The sequence below is a fragment of the Prionailurus viverrinus genome, chromosome B1 (assembly GCF_022837055.1).
Source record: "Prionailurus viverrinus isolate Anna chromosome B1, UM_Priviv_1.0, whole genome shotgun sequence".
NCBI classification, from domain to species: domain Eukaryota; kingdom Metazoa; phylum Chordata; class Mammalia; order Carnivora; family Felidae; genus Prionailurus; species Prionailurus viverrinus.
In genome coordinates, this window is record NC_062564.1 from 136,588,756 (window position 1) to 136,601,746 (window position 12,991).

The 12,991-nt window shown below is 38.1% G+C and overlaps 1 protein-coding gene across 1 annotated transcript in view; it reads right to left on the bottom strand.

The window, feature by feature from the left end:
- Nucleotides 1–503: 503 nt before the first annotated feature.
- Nucleotides 504–12,991, bottom strand: part of CDS1 (CDP-diacylglycerol synthase 1) — a 72,089-nt gene continuing 59,601 nt past the window's right edge. The window contains exons 10-13 of the mRNA XM_047856831.1: nucleotides 11,377–11,529; nucleotides 9,792–9,911; nucleotides 7,182–7,285; nucleotides 504–3,275 (exon numbers count right to left, since the gene is read on the bottom strand). Of these exons, the coding sequence (XP_047712787.1) occupies nucleotides 3,146–3,275; nucleotides 7,182–7,285; nucleotides 9,792–9,911; nucleotides 11,377–11,529 (507 nt within the window). The 3' untranslated portion in view covers nucleotides 504–3,145. The remainder of the gene's footprint in view (nucleotides 3,276–7,181; nucleotides 7,286–9,791; nucleotides 9,912–11,376; nucleotides 11,530–12,991) is intronic.

The following is a 12,991-nucleotide window of genomic DNA, read 5'->3' on the forward strand; positions in this document are numbered from 1 at the left end:
GGCTCAGTCGGTTGGGCATCCAACTTCGGCTCAGGGCATGATCTCGCAGTCCATGAGTTCAAGCCCTGCATCGGGCTCTGTGCTGACAGCTCAGAGCCTGGAGCCTGTTTCAGATTCTGTGTCTCCCTCTCTCTCTCTGACCCTCCCCCATTCATGCTCTGTCTCTCTCTGCCTCAAAAATAAATGTAAAAAAAAAAAAAAAAACTGACACTATTCAGCGTCCATATAGCTTAAATCCAGATCAGAGGTTCACAAAAATAAATGTGTAATTATAAGCTGTGGAAAATATCATAAAAATTCAGTCCTCTATTGAGGACATCATTTTCAACAAACACACATTCCACCATCACAGAACCACATATCCCAGCCCTGAAGGTGTCACTGTCAATGTTGGTGATGGAATATACCCAGTACACGATGCTTACACATCAGCTGTCACTTTGTAAACACCAGCTGAATGAATGATTCTTCTCTGATGAGAAAATGGCACAACAAAGTTAAAATGTGATTTGTTTCAATTTTATTTTCCTATCTCAGTTTCAGTAAAAGATTCAGAGAACTTATTAACACAAATCATAAGCTATCTCCCACCCATATACAGTATATGTCCAGTTTCTTTTTTTTTTTCACTGAACAAAGTGATACTTTGTTCAAACCAAAGTACCAAGGAAGGGGGGGGGTGGGGTGGGATATGGGTGTGGTCTTTTTATTCACAGACAGTAAATGTATATGCACCACCACTACGGGAAAAGCACTGAGGAAATATTTGCATCCCACAGGTTAAAAAGTCAAGCAATTAATACAATTAGAGTACCTCCAAAGATAGCAGATTTGGAACAATTAGCCATTACTGTGAAGGAAGTCCCTAGTCGTCTTTTTCTGCCACCACATTCCTACACTGGAATTTAAGCCCTCCTCGTGGTGCAAGTATAAAAATTATCGAAGTCAGGGTTTTATGGCAATCTCTTGCTAAAATATATTCTATTTTAATATACATGCTACAAAAGTACACTAAAAAGGTCAATCTTTAGAGCTCTGTTAAAGAATTTACTTTTTCACACATAGAATAATGTTCACCCACCTCTAAAACCATATTTGAGGGAAGCTATTACTGTGACCCCAAATATTTCTAGCTTAATATTTTATTGTTAATAGTATTTTGTTTATAATATTGATTTTATAATACGTGTATTCAGTAATGCTCTTATAATTCTGTATCGCAGCGCCTCACCCATCACTTTAAAAAAAAAAAATGCAGAAGGAACTGTGTGCCTCCAAGCAGTTCTTAATTGGGCAATCACCAAGTTTTCAAAGTTCCTGTTACAAATTTTTTCATTTTATTTTTTAAACTTTGTTACTCTAAATTCTTTTAGGATCAACATCTGGAGCTTTTAATTAGGCAAATACAAATGAGAGATGCTAAACATGAACTTGTAGGTAGCCTTTGAAAGGAAAAATTCCCTCCTGTAATAACATTCCCAGTGCCAGTGCTAGGTTCTTACAGGATAGAGTGAAATGACACTGACTGAGCACCTCCGGGGCAGATGAACTGGCCGCACGCACGCCAAACCAAAAAACCAGACTCTTGGTACGGAGTTTAATTCTATCTATTATAATCGTGTGGTGCACGGGAGGAAGCTGCTAGTTATAGATTTACATCCAGGGATCCCAAGCAGATACGTTATCTTTTATCTCAGAGTAGAACGGAAATATAAAATAATTGAAATTTATTTCTGATTTAAACAAAAATAGTACTCTTTTCATTAGCAAAACATTCTTGAAAATATATCTATTTCTCCTCTTTGAACAGTTAGCCAAGGAGCACTAGGCAACTTCTGAAGGTTTAATGCCAACTGTTCAATACAATAAATACGGATATAGAGAGCACACAGCAACAGCAGCTTATTTACATTCACTGATGACAACACATTTCTTATCCGGTTACAGTGTCCAGTCCAACAAAGGAAAGGTTTGGCATTCATGTGCTTTCTGTTCTGAAGATGAGAATCACTTCTGCTTGATTTTCATTCTTGGAAGAAAAAAATAACGAGCTGTTGTCCTCGGATTTGATGACATGATGTGAAAGAGGAACGGAACAAAGATTGGCTGTACCCACAGAGTTCGTCAGGGATTGGGTCTCCAGGCAGATTTCTTCTTCCCGGGTGAGTGTCCGGGGGGCTTCACAGGCACCAGCAGGGAGGCACCCAGGACACAAGTGGGCAGACCCTAATCTGGGGAAGGGCTACTCTTGCACCCCCTCTGTGCTTCAGCCTCCACCCCTACTTGCCACCCTCTATATCGATCGTATGTGCTTGAGGCTGCAAAACTGATGGAAATCAGTTTAGAGGGAAATGAGGAAAAGCAGAGAATTCGACCAAGAGGTGGCCTGTTGTCACGCATCACTGTCTTATGCTGCCTCCTGAGCTCCTGTCATCTGTGGAGGATGCGTACATGATGTTCTTCATAGCACAATTCTCCTTTGTTTTTCTTGAAAATTTTTTGCAAGGTCATGTTTTTCCAAACAATTTTATCAGGAGTTTGAGGTCTGCTCTTTTTGAACCTACCGAAAAGTGGAATGTTTTTCCCTGGCAAATGATTACTTCTTTGAAAAGCAGACAAGCTTCTTTTTTTTTTTTTTTTTTTGGATCCAACTTAGCCCTTCAGAAGCAACTTCAGACTAAGAGGAGGAAGTACAGGAGAACTAACTTCCTGTTGTGCCTTACATAAAACATTTTGTTAAAATTAAGAGCAGCTCCAAGTACAAAAGTAAATATTTGTGCAAAGGGCACAATGCCAGATGCAATCTTAAGACATCCTCAATTTTTACTCTTTTTCTGTCTGACTCTTTAAAACACAAAGTCTTTTACATTATGAAATCTAGGCAAGTCAGGGGAAGGAAGTTTACATCAGAAAATACTCTTTAGAAAAAAGTACAGGATCTTTTGCTGATCACTTGTTACTCATTTCATAACTTAGCTCAAGTGTTGGTTAAATATTCACAGTAATTTTAGAGAAGAAACATTCATGTCTTTAAAACTTCAATCCATTGCATTTTCAACCAGTTTTCTGTACAATTACAAAATTTCATCTGTCAGTGCTTTTCTGTAGAATTCCTTATTGTCAGTCCTTCCCATTCCGGACCCAGCTATAACTTCAAGGTGGGCTGCAGAATTCCTTTCTCAATTAGATGAGTCTTGAGGGTTTTGTAAATATTTAACTGCTGTTCCGGCTGAAGCACCAACAGCTGCTGTAGCACTTTGCTGGGATTTGGACCCCTGAGGACAAAGCGGAGAAGACCAAGTTCAGGCTATTTTAAGAGAGCTCAAGGAGGCATATACCCCCAACTGAAAATAAATCATGCACTTAAGCGCAGAGTGACAATCTTTACTTGACCAAGCTCACTTTCGTGCCCAATGTTAGTGGCAAAGGGAGGAAAAAAACCCAGAAACATTCTGCACTGAGAGGCATACAGTCTAGATTTGGGAAGAACGCACCAACACAAAACCCAGGAACGACACTAGGCAGTTTAGGGGATGCAAATCTAAGTTCTACAAAACTTCTCAAAAGGGCAACCTGACTGAAAGGTGAGAACAGCTAACAAGTCCTGAGACTGGACAAGACACAAAAACTACCAAAATTCCTGGTGGATGAAGATAAGCCAAAAGAGGACATGAAAATATACTTTACATTTTTCAGCCTCAGGGGCGCCTGGGTGGCTAAACTGGTTAAGGGTCAGACCTCAGCTCAGGTCATGATCTCACGGTTCATGAGTTCAAGTCCCATCAGGCTCTGTGCTGACAGCTCAGAGCCTGGAGCCTGCTTCAGATTCTGTGTCTCCTTCTCTCTGCCCCACCCCCACTCACACTCTGTTCACTGTTTATCAAAAATAAACAAACATTAAATTTTTTTTTTTTTAATTTAGCTTCAAAGAAACTTCAAGAAATGCCCCTGGGGAATTATGAATGTTCAAGAGACAGGGCACAAAGGTGCTGGCCCAGCACAAAAGCCCCAACCCAGGATTTGCAGTAGATGCCACAGCCTTTGTTCCAAAGAAAGTCTTAGGTGAGCCCCAATATAAGAAACAAAAGTGAGTCTTTTCTAGTTGAAAAAAGGCGGACAGCCTGCCCCCCTCACCCCCACCCCCAGCAGTCCCTGTGGTGACGAGATAAGCCTAGCTGGAACTGAAGCAACACCAAGGCAGCCCGTGATGCCCTCACCCTTCTCTCCAGGGGACATCCCAAGGGCAGCGTAGGGCCTCTCCTCAAGCAGCAACCTCAGCAATCCTCGGGTTGGCTCCTCCAGCATCCCCACTCCAGCCCTTCTCTTCCTGCCCTTCGCACTCTCAGTCAGAAAAGGTTCTAAACAGGACTCCTACCCTCTCCCTGCTGTGACACTTTTGCAGTCAGGGGATTGTAACTTCCCCACCCTTAGACGCTAGAACTCAACCTGTTTATACCTGTGTGATCTTCTCAAGTGTCATTCTCTCAAATTGGGAATGAACTGATTCAGAATTTAATGTGTATGTATTGTTCTTTGCAATTTCTACAGTCTATTTGAATCAGTAAAGGAGAGTATGGTTTACTTTTTGTAAAGAGAGATTAGTAAAATCCAATGGGAAAAAGCAAGACATAAATGATATATGGAGAATGGCACCGAATTCTGAGAAATACTGTAAATCATAAATTTAGTTATCCATGTAAGGACTATCAGTTCAAATGGAATTATAGGAAATAGGAAACCCAGCAGCAAAGAAATGTCTGTTATGCAGGGATAACACAACAAAAATCTTTGATTAAAAAAACTGCACGATGTCATAGATCAGCCATCCCATGGGTTACCTTCATGCACGTGGCTCAACTCGTTTGCCAAAAGTGTGGCCATATGTCTCTCACGGCCACTGTCCACTCAAGTCAGGGCACAGCTTGTCTTACATCTCTTCAAAAGATTCAGCAACTTCAGAACAAACCCAGAGTAGGGACCCACAGAGAAAAGGAAGGGTATTCTAGCAAGTTCAGCTAAATGCAAAATTATGTCAGCAGGTGCTCCCAGCTAGATGCATCCTGGCACTTGCCCTGTATTTCTAATAGTCTAAATATTTGCTTTCAAATGGTAGACAACATGGCTCAGCATGATTCTTCTCTATGGAGAGAATAGCAGGTTAAAAAAAAAAAAGTTTGAGTTAATGCCCTAAAAGCTGCTACCATCTGAAAATAGAGTTCTAAGGATTTGAGCATTAAATACTAATAAAGATATCAGTAAATAAATCATATAAATGGATTAAATATTCCAATTAAAAAGACAAAGGCTGTCATCTTGGTTATAAGAAAACAAATCAAGCTATATGCTTGTTAGAAGAGAAACACACTTTAAATATAGGGATAAAGGAAAGCTAAAAATGAAACCCTAGACAAAGAAACCCTATATAAACACTAACCAAATGAAGGCTGATGCAGCTCTTCTAGGATCCAACAAAATAGGCTTTAAGCAAGTAGTATATAAAGATGGATGTTATATAATGACCTTAGGAGCGATTCAATAGGGACACAGGACAGTCCTACATGTGTATATACCTAAGACAACATCAAAATACATAAAGCATAAACTGACAGGACAGAAATAGGTAAATTTACAATCACAGTGGGAGATTCTGACCAAGCTCTCTTCCTCACAGAATGATGAGATGGGAAAAACAAACCCCAAAAATCAGTACAGAAGATGTAGCTAAACTTCACCTAACTGGCACGTACTACCCTATGTTCCCAAACTGTGGAACGCACACTTGTTGCATGTGCACATGAACACATCCCTGCATAGATGGTATGCTGCGGCATAAAACAAGCCTCCACCAAAAGAAGGAAAAATAAAGAGTATGTTTTCTGACCACAATGGATGGAATTAAGGCAAAAATCAATAAAGGAAGGAGAATGAGGAAATCTCCATTTGTATGGAAAGTAATCAACACCTTTCTAAATAAAGCACATGTCAAAGAAGATATCCTAGTGGAAATCAGGAAATATTTGTAACTGATAATGAAAATACAAATATAGCATATACTATGAGAATAAGGCAGTACTTAAGAGGGAATTTACAGTATTATATGACTATATTAGGCAAGAAGACTGAAAATCAATAAGCTTTATCTCATGAAGTTCAAAAAGCAATAGCAAATTGAATCTAAAGAAAGATGAAGGAATGAACGATGTGAGTGGACATCAATGAAATAGGAAGTTAACAAAGCCAGAATTTGATTCTTTGAAAGATCAATGTAGTAACAAGACTGCTCAAGAAAAATAAAGATTAATACAAAAACTCCTATACTGCTCAGGCTATATATTTAAAATGTGTATTTAAGGATCTACAAATATGAGTTTCACTCCAGATACTCTATAAAGGAAATACATGTGTTCTGTGGTCAGGCACTTAGTAGAGACTATGGAAAATAAAGTTCATGTGTGGTTGCTGTGGTTTGCTTTCACACCCCAAGCTGGCATTTTAGGGCAGATCCAAAACCTTAGGTTTAACAAGAATAAGCCACCCTTTATAAAACAGCAATACCCTCCCACTCACCCACATCTCCACCCCCACAACCATAATCCTCAGCCCGCTCTACTTTTCTCCATCACACTTAGAACCACCTAAAACGCTATGTTTAGTTGTTTATCTTTCACTTCTCCACCTTCTCCGTCCAACTCCCCAGTAAGAATATAAGCTCTGAGGTCAGGAACTTTGTTTTGTTCTCTTTGTGATACATCCTAGAATATTTCCCAATGCATCAGAGGCACTCAAGCAATAACTGGGGGACTGGATGAATTATTATGTCCTCCTCCTTTTTAATTAGTATTCACTAATTAAAAAGAAAATGTAACACCATTGTAACACCACAGAAAATGAGAAATTAAATTTTCTAATATTTCAATCCAGTATTATCCACATTAACTAGATCTTACCTTGGTCCTATTAAAGACCATGACATACACTATTGTTTAAGTTGTTCAAATATATGTAACATAATTATAATGTAACCATACTTCTCAGGGCAGTAAGATGTGACAGCTCCATGGCCACCATTCCCCTTTGATATTACATAGTACCACTGACAGAAAAAGCAACTCAAACTAATGCCTACGGGAATGAGAACTCAAATCATCTAATAAAACATTTTTTTAAAAATCAAAAAGTACCTTATAAAACTTGTGATGTACACATGCACAAAAGTTGCCATCAAATACTGACAATCAAATCTGTCCATTATTCCGCCATGTCCAGGAATGGTGTTTGCAAAATCCTTCAGAAACAAACAAACATATGAGTAAATTTTAAAAAGATCACCTGCTATCGGGGCGCCTGGATGGCTCAGTGGGTTAAGTGTTTGACTTCAGCTCAGGTCATGATCTCACAGTCTGTGAGTTCTAGCCCCACATCAGGCTCTGTGCTGACAGCTCAGAGCCTGGAGCCTGCTTCAGATTCTGTATCTCCCTCTCTCTCTGGCCCTCCCCTCCTCATGCTCTGTCTCACTCTCTCAAAAATAAATAAACATTTCAAAAAAATAAAAAAAATCACCTGCTATAAAACTCCTACCTGGAAATGTCTCTTTGGGACCACAGGCTCTCAGAAAAATACTACAGGATTTTTCCACTTAATACAAACTTACTGTAACATGTCTAACAAATTAAAATCACATCTTTTAAATATGCACCGATGTTGGAATGATTACCAAATTGACTAGCAACATACAAGTAACACTAATTAAATATTAAATCCAGCACTAACTTTTTTTAGTTAATAAAGCTTTTTCTAAATAAAAAGCGCTATCATCTATTATTAATCTAATACTGCTCTAGTCTCTTTTCCTGTTTAACCAGAAGTTATTTAAGGAGCTATTCTAGTGTTGAGACAGATTTACAACTGGTTCTAACTCATGTTTAATAGTTTTTACTCTGAAATATTTTGCTATTATAATATATATTCTTTTTTTTTTAAGTTTTAGGATAAAAAGAAAATCAAAATAGATCACATGGGACACATTAGTCCATTAAATGGCCAAACTGAGGGAATGGTTACTACATCTCTCCAATGGGCTCTGTACAGACATAGCCACATGTCTGAGTGCTGAGGATATAGAAATGATGGATCACCCTTCTAGTTTACTCAGGCAACCAAAAAACACCTAAACAGTTGTTATACCTTCATTTCAGACATGCAAAATGGTATCATCATTCAACAAGAAACCCTGAATTAGAGACTTCTGAAGAAAGTATCATTCTAAATGCAATATTTCTCTATCTAAAACAATTATTGAAAAATTCTTTGGTTACTTCTTGCCAACACATCTCCTTACTTCTCTTCCCTACTAACCAATGCACAAAAGAGCCATATTAACTCAACTCCATTCTGCTGTTTGCAGGCTTTACAGGACAGTCTTCACGCATGGCTGTTGTTGTGGTTCACTGTGGATGTGTGTTATCTCCCCTAGAAGGCAGTGAGCATCTTGAGAACAGAGACATCTTATACACTTCTGCATACTGCTTTCCACCTAACATAGTATCTTCCCCACTGCAAGTGTTCACTGAGTTTTTTTGTTTTTTTTTTCCCCTGGCTTCTGGGCCCTGTGGGATCTGGCCTTATCAATTATGCATTCTGATCACTTACTCTCTACCATAGCCACACTATTCTTGCTCCCTTTCAGTCTAAGCTCCTTGTCTCCTTTGTACTTTCTGGAACACTCTTCCTTAGATTTCTCTACAGGACTCATCCTTCTTCTTTTGTCAGACCCCTGCTCACATGCTACCTCCTCCAGAGAGGCCTGCCCTGTTCACCCCACCTTCAGTAGCCACTCTGACTCCTAATGGTACAACATCCACTCTTAGGGAAGGCATGTAAGGACAGCTGAGATAACAGGGCAAACATATGTCACTTTATGAGAACCTAAATTAAACAAAACATAGGGATAACTTTAAGTATCTGGAACAGGGATCTGCAAACTATGTCCCACAGGTCAAGTCTAGCCCACTGCCTGTTTTTGTAAATAAAGTCTTATTAAAACCCAGTCATAACCATTCATTGACATATTGCCCATAGGGCTTTTGCACTACAGTGGCAGAGTTCAGAGTTCAGTAGCTGTGATAGGATTAATATATGTATGATTTCTCCATTTACACAAAGAGTTTACTGAGCCCACAGCTAGTAGAATGAATGGTCATATGCAAAGGCTCTCCTGCTTGTGTCTTTAAGGGAGACTATGGCATAACACTAAACCTCAGACAATTCATAGTTGGATTCTTGCATGAGCACTTGAAGTCCCAACATTAAGTGACACATGCCATTCTATAAATGAGGTGGACATGACATTTTAAAATGTATTAATATGGGGCGCCTGGTGGCTCAGCCGGCTAAGCATCCAACTCTTGGTTTTGGCTCAGGTCACAATCTCGCAGTTTGTGACTTTGAATCCCACATTGGACTCCATGCTGACAGTGCAGGGCCTGTGTGTTTGGGATTCTCTCTCTTCTCTTCTCTCTGCCCTTCCCCTGCTCGTGCTTGCTCTCTCTCACAAAATAAATAAACTTAAAAAAAAAAACTTAAAAATAAAATGTATTAACCTGACCTGACCAAAATTTAATGAGATAGAATACACCAAAATTAGCCAGGAAGCATTTCTATGAGGCCAAAACAACTACAATGTAAAAGTTTTTGCCCAGAGGCTAAATGTGAGAGACCAAGGGAAAACCAAATTACAACTATATTACATTCTCTAATTCTCTAATAATGTAACAAAGATTCTAAACACATACCTTGATTTTGAAAGCTCTTTTGAATCCACTGGCAAAGAAGCCTCCAAAAGGGCCAATCAATGACGCAAATGTTGAAAGAGCAATGCTGTGTATCTGGAAAGGATACAAGCTCACTGTTTCCTAAACAGAAAAAAAGGGGGAAAGGGTTTAACTGCAATAAAATTATATTTGAGCATACCACCTAAACTAAGAACCAAGATATAAATATTAAGTCAAACCATTTGCCACATTTTTGTTAACTTCACAAACTTTCAGGATCGTGGGAGAAAAATATTTTGTACGCTCTCAATACTATTCTCTACGTAGCCAGCACTCTCCATTCCCTCCGTAGGCATACTGGCAGCACTTGGAACACTCAACTCTTGCAGTTGATAGGATACTCTAGTTTATCTAGAAACTTCTACAACACTTGAGCTGTAGGCTAAGAATTGGTTGAGTTGATTTCTGAATTTGTTTCTTACCAGTAGAACTTTGTAATTATATATTTTAATTCTGTATTTTATTTCACTTTAATTTTGTATGACAAAATAAAAGGAAATTTGGTCTTTGTCTCAAAGCTGCTTTCAAAAAGACCACCAAACTGAGCACCAGCAAGACAGTTATAAAAGATTCAGAGAGGAGATAACAAAAATTGAGAAGAATTCTACAGTCTAATTATTTTGTAAATGCTTGGTTCTTGCTCCATTTTAAAGAAACTAAAACTACAAGTTGTAGACAGTACATAAATACTGTGGTTTAAGAAAGATTCTTTAGAACACCAATCTCTGGACCCATTCTCAAAGTGAAGGCCTTACCCCAAAGCAAAGATCAGTAGTGTCAAAAAGTTTTACAGCAGATAACAGATGGCTTGGACACTGAAAACAATTCTTGGAATCCGTGCATTGAACACTCAAGGAGAGAAATAATTTACTGGTTAATCTGCTCCTCAAAATTGTGGATTTTAGTTAAAAATATTTCAGATACACACACGTACACAGTACACACCTAACTGTTTCATCCCCACTTTAACCAACCAACCACCAATCCTGATGGCATGGATCAGCAGGGTTCTACCAGACAGCTTGTCAACATCCTTCAGTGAGAGACGTCAGTATTGCTTTTAAATGCCAACAGTGTGCTTTTTGAAGGTAAACTGATTTCTTAGAAGCAGCTGCTTTCTGTACTAGTACAGGTCCCCTAAAAATCAAGGGACTTTGAGCTGCTGAATTTTAATTATGCTTTAAATTGAGTCAATTCATACCAGTTACAAGGGAAGCTCACTGTAAACCATTTGATTTGTAGAAATCTAAGAAATACTGAAAAATATTTTCAAAAAAAATACAAGATAAATTAGCATCAGTAATCAAATTATCAAGTAAATTCCTAAGAGACAACTGGTTTGTGATAGTAATATTCATTTTATGTTTGAGAAAGGGAAGTCACAAGGGAATAGAAAATATTATTGATGCTAAGTAGACAGTGATACCACTTCTGTATCATTGAATTTAAAATTCTGTACAAATTGATTTCTTGCAAAAAGTTTAGTCCTATTTTTAAATGAACCTTAAACTCTGGGATGCAGGATCCTTAACTATGTTTATCTTACCCGTCTCAACACCGCCTTTAGAAAGGGAGGAAGTGAATAACTCTGAAGCTGGAAAAGTTCTGAGGGTTCACATTCTGTAACGAAGGAGTTTACATCACTTCGGTATTCCACTGGGCAGACGAAGTACTGATATTTGGATAACATGTAGGCAGCCTGAATAACAAAGCAGGAGTCCATGAAACATTGAATGAAAAAAACCTGTCTATCATATTTCTTAACTATCATAATGTGTCAGAAAGACCAGAGACAGAATGCCAAAATTTCTTTGCATTCACATTTTGCTATGTATTTTAAAAGTTAAATGGTCTTAAATGACCCAATAAAAGACTCTGAAAAGCCATTAGAAAACAAAAAGGTTTTCCGGGCGCCTGAGGGGCTCAGTCAGTTGAGCATCTGACTCTTGATTTCATCTCAGGTCACGATCCCAGAGCCCAGCATTGGGCTCTGTGCTGAGCATGGAGCCTTGCTTAAGATTCTCTCTCTTTCCCTCTGCCTCTCTCCGTGAAGGAAGGAAGGAAGGAAGGAAGGAAGGAAGGAAGGAAGGAAGGAAGGAATGGAGGGAGGAAGGGGAGAGAGAGGGAGAGAGACACAGAGAATGAAAGGAAGAAAGAAAGAAAGAAAGAAAAAGGTTTTGGAAATCAGTGATCTTACAATCTTTGTACGACGACAAAAAGAAGGAGGGGGAAAGAGAGAAAAAGAAAACTGCTGTTTTACAGCAAGGTTTTACTTTTTTAAAGTACACATAATGAATGTTAGCAGAAGCTAACAATTATAAAGGGATGAGAGAGTACAGGACTGAAATTTATTGCATAAATTATGGTTATATTAATTTCAACAATAAACAACTGGTTATTCAAAATTACTAATAAGTGAAAAACACCATTGTTTTTAACCAATCCAGGAAACTATTACTAAAGTATTCTTATAGCCATATCACTACAATTTTTAAAACTAGCTATCCTCAGCCATGGGAGAAGATACATAAAATATTTCATTATAAATTTAAATTGCTAGACAACAGTAACCCTCTTATTTTGCAGCCATTTGCCCCATTATATTGCTGAAGAATGGTTAACAAATGTACAAATATGACACTAGGAATGGATTTAATCCAACCATTCCAACCAGTTTACTCAAAATCATTTATTAAAAAATATATGTAAGTAATTTCCTTCCTTGTTACTTTGTCATGCATTATATTCTTATAGAGTAGCTCTTTATTTTCTTCTAATGATATGGCTATTCTTGTAGTATTTCTAAATAAGTCTTTAATGATACTAATACCACATTCTTATAGTATTATTTAACTTAATATTCTAATTATACCTGCTTTGTGATGTAAAAACATCGGACAAGCCTGGATCTCTTTTCGTTGTTCTATTTATCAATTATTATCTCACCAGTATTCTACCACATAAACATCAGAATAATTTTACTCAATTCTATTGCCACTTTCTTGAGAATCAACTAAACTTGCGAATTAAACAGGGCAATTATGGTAGTATTCCCATCCAGGAACCTGGCACATTTCCACTTATTTGTATTTTGCTCCCTCTCAAAGCTCCATGTTGTTACCAGTTACTCCACATCTGGCTACAGAATATATTCTAGAACT